The 2,424-nt window shown below is 45.3% G+C and overlaps 1 protein-coding gene across 2 annotated transcripts in view; it reads right to left on the reverse strand.

Moving 5' to 3' along the window:
• The window catches only part of adar (adenosine deaminase RNA specific), a 26,826-nt gene that overhangs the window by 17,677 nt on the left and 6,725 nt on the right, over positions 1 to 2,424 (reverse strand). For both annotated transcript variants that reach the window (XM_014007907.1, XM_014007906.1), the window contains exon 2: positions 442 to 2,085. In XM_014007907.1, coding sequence (XP_013863361.1) covers positions 442 to 1,962 — 1,521 coding nt within the window. In that variant the 5' untranslated portion in view covers positions 1,963 to 2,085. The remainder of the gene's footprint in view (positions 1 to 441; positions 2,086 to 2,424) is intronic.

Consider the following 2,424-nt stretch of genomic DNA (forward strand, 5'->3'; position numbering starts at 1 on the left):
TTGTTATTGTTTATGTTAAATTTATACATTTTTGTGCTGATAAGCCTGAGTGGTCTGTTGACTGACCTTTGTATTTGTTCAAATAATTGTTATGGGCAGGTTACAATGTAAAAATGTTTGTCATAATCATGTATTGTGATTATTTGACAGGAGTTTTACTTTTAGACTGTAAGTGTATTTAATTTAATTATAATGCAAATACAATACAAATTACACCAAAGTTTAGAATAATTATCATTTTAAACCAAGATTTAGAATAATTATCATTTTAAACCAAGATTTAGAATAATTATCATTTTGATCCATACATTAGTAATGTCTGACTGGGCCTTGTGTCACTTTATGTTCAACAAATTGGGCCCCGAGGTTAAAAAGGTTAAGAAGCCCTGATCTACGTGACGTGAATTTAAAACATTTACAGAGAACTACAACTTGACCTACAGTGTTATTTGGACTTTGGTCTTGCATCAGGTCCATCAGTGGTGGCAGTGGCTCGAGGCCTGGTACAGGTGGTAGAGACGATGACACAGAGATGGGCTCGTCTACGTCTTCTTTCTTGACCTCCACCTCCATCTGACTCCTCACAGCGGAGCTGCTCTGTGCAGCTTTCAAGCTCCTCTCCATCTTCTCCTTGCGGTGGGGGGACAGATCCCATTTCAAATAGGGAAATTCACTGTTCCTAATGACATCGCCCTGCTTCTCCAGAGCGTTTAGGATGTGATTGATGTGCTTGGGACTGTTAAAGCCGAGATTTTTGGCTATGATGAGAGCCGTGGTCTCGCCTGACTGCAGCAGATACTGTAAAATTTGCTCTTTTTGTTCTGCCATGGTGGGAAAATGAAGCTCCTGATCAGCAGAGCTGCTTATTCCTGCTTGTTCTTCGTTGACGTGTCGATCTTCTTCAGAATCACTTATTTCTAAAGAGGAACCGTAAGAAGAACTGGACTCTGTGTCTGAATCTTCTTCTGTGGCTCGTGCCTGGTTTTCTGTTTCTGGGTGGGCCTCGGCTTCAGCCTGCTGTGCACCAAGGTGCTGCTGGAGAGGTGGACCTTTAGTCCCAGGGGTTTGATTCTCCTCAGCTCTAACAGTCTCTCTACACAACGCCCACTTAGGAGGCGTGAGCCCTTGCTTGAACGCTTTCTGTGAGTTTTCCAAAGAATACAGAGCTTTGTTTACTACCTTCTTGGGTAAAGCAAGTTTTTTGGCCAGTACTTTAGCAGGAATACTCTCCCCTGGCTTCAAAGCAGCCAAAGCTCTGTGCACTTGGTTCAGTATCTCGTCAGTAAAAGTGATGTTTGTTTTCTTTACCCTTGAACTTGCTGAGCTCCTGGGTGAAAAGTGTCGGTCGGGGCCTTCTCTGTTTTGTTGAAGAGACAAATTCTTAAAGTTGTCACAAAAAGGATCTGTTTGGACACATTCCTGTCGGTTGTTTTTGCCTTGGGACTGGTTTGGATTGAGGTATCGAGGGGCTGGAGTCGCTCGTGATGCTCCTGTACCTGATAAATATGCTAAACTTTGGACCCTTTTGCCCCTCGCGTTGCTACTGGGGTTTATGTACCTGTTGTACCCTGACTGGGGCAGGTATGAAGAACTTGGCGACCAGCCGAATCTTGGCCCTCGTCCCCGTGGACCGCCTCTAAACTGCGGTGCCTCAGAGGTCTGCCCTCTCAGGAATTCTGCTTGTTTAAATGAAAACGAATTGGGAACTGGACCGCCACTGTGACTCTGTGGGTGATCAAAGGTCACAGGACCGGGGGCCGCACTGACACGGTCCGGTACAGGAGGAGCGGAGGCGAGCAGGGGTGCAGGTCTGTTGTAGTAATTTAAATTTGGGAATTGTTCCGACTCCGCCCTAGAGGGGAACGGGGCTGGGCCAGGTCTGCCGTAGTTCTCTTTAGCCTGCTGGTGGGGCGGTGGATTTCTGTAGTGTTCCTTATAAAACCCTCCTCTACCTCTGCTCATAGCGCAGGGGTGGAGCTAAAAGGGGGCGGTGCAGCTCAATGAGAAGCTTCACTATCACAGCATGTAGTCGAGCTCCAACAGAAAACCTGAACAGACGGAGAGTCGGGTCAGGACGGCCGCACACTGGAAACACAAGACAAACAAACAGGCAAAGTCAGATAATATTACTGTACTTTTATCTTTTAGTACATTTAGATTCAAGTCATTTAGTTTAAGTTCAGCATCTGCACCCTGCTTCAGTGGGCTTGGATGAGTCAAAGAACCTCTACAGGCTCAAGGACATAACTGCAGTCCTGATATCTATCTATCTATCTATCTATCCATCCATCCATCCATCCATCCATCGATCGATCGATCGATCGATCGATCGATCGATCGATCGATCGATCGATCGATCGATCGATCGATCGATCGATAGATAGATAGATAGATAGATAGATAGATAGATAGATAGATAGATAG

This window comes from Austrofundulus limnaeus, unplaced genomic scaffold (assembly GCF_001266775.1).
Source record: "Austrofundulus limnaeus strain Quisiro unplaced genomic scaffold, Austrofundulus_limnaeus-1.0 Scaffold45, whole genome shotgun sequence".
Classification (NCBI taxonomy): domain Eukaryota; kingdom Metazoa; phylum Chordata; class Actinopteri; order Cyprinodontiformes; family Rivulidae; genus Austrofundulus; species Austrofundulus limnaeus.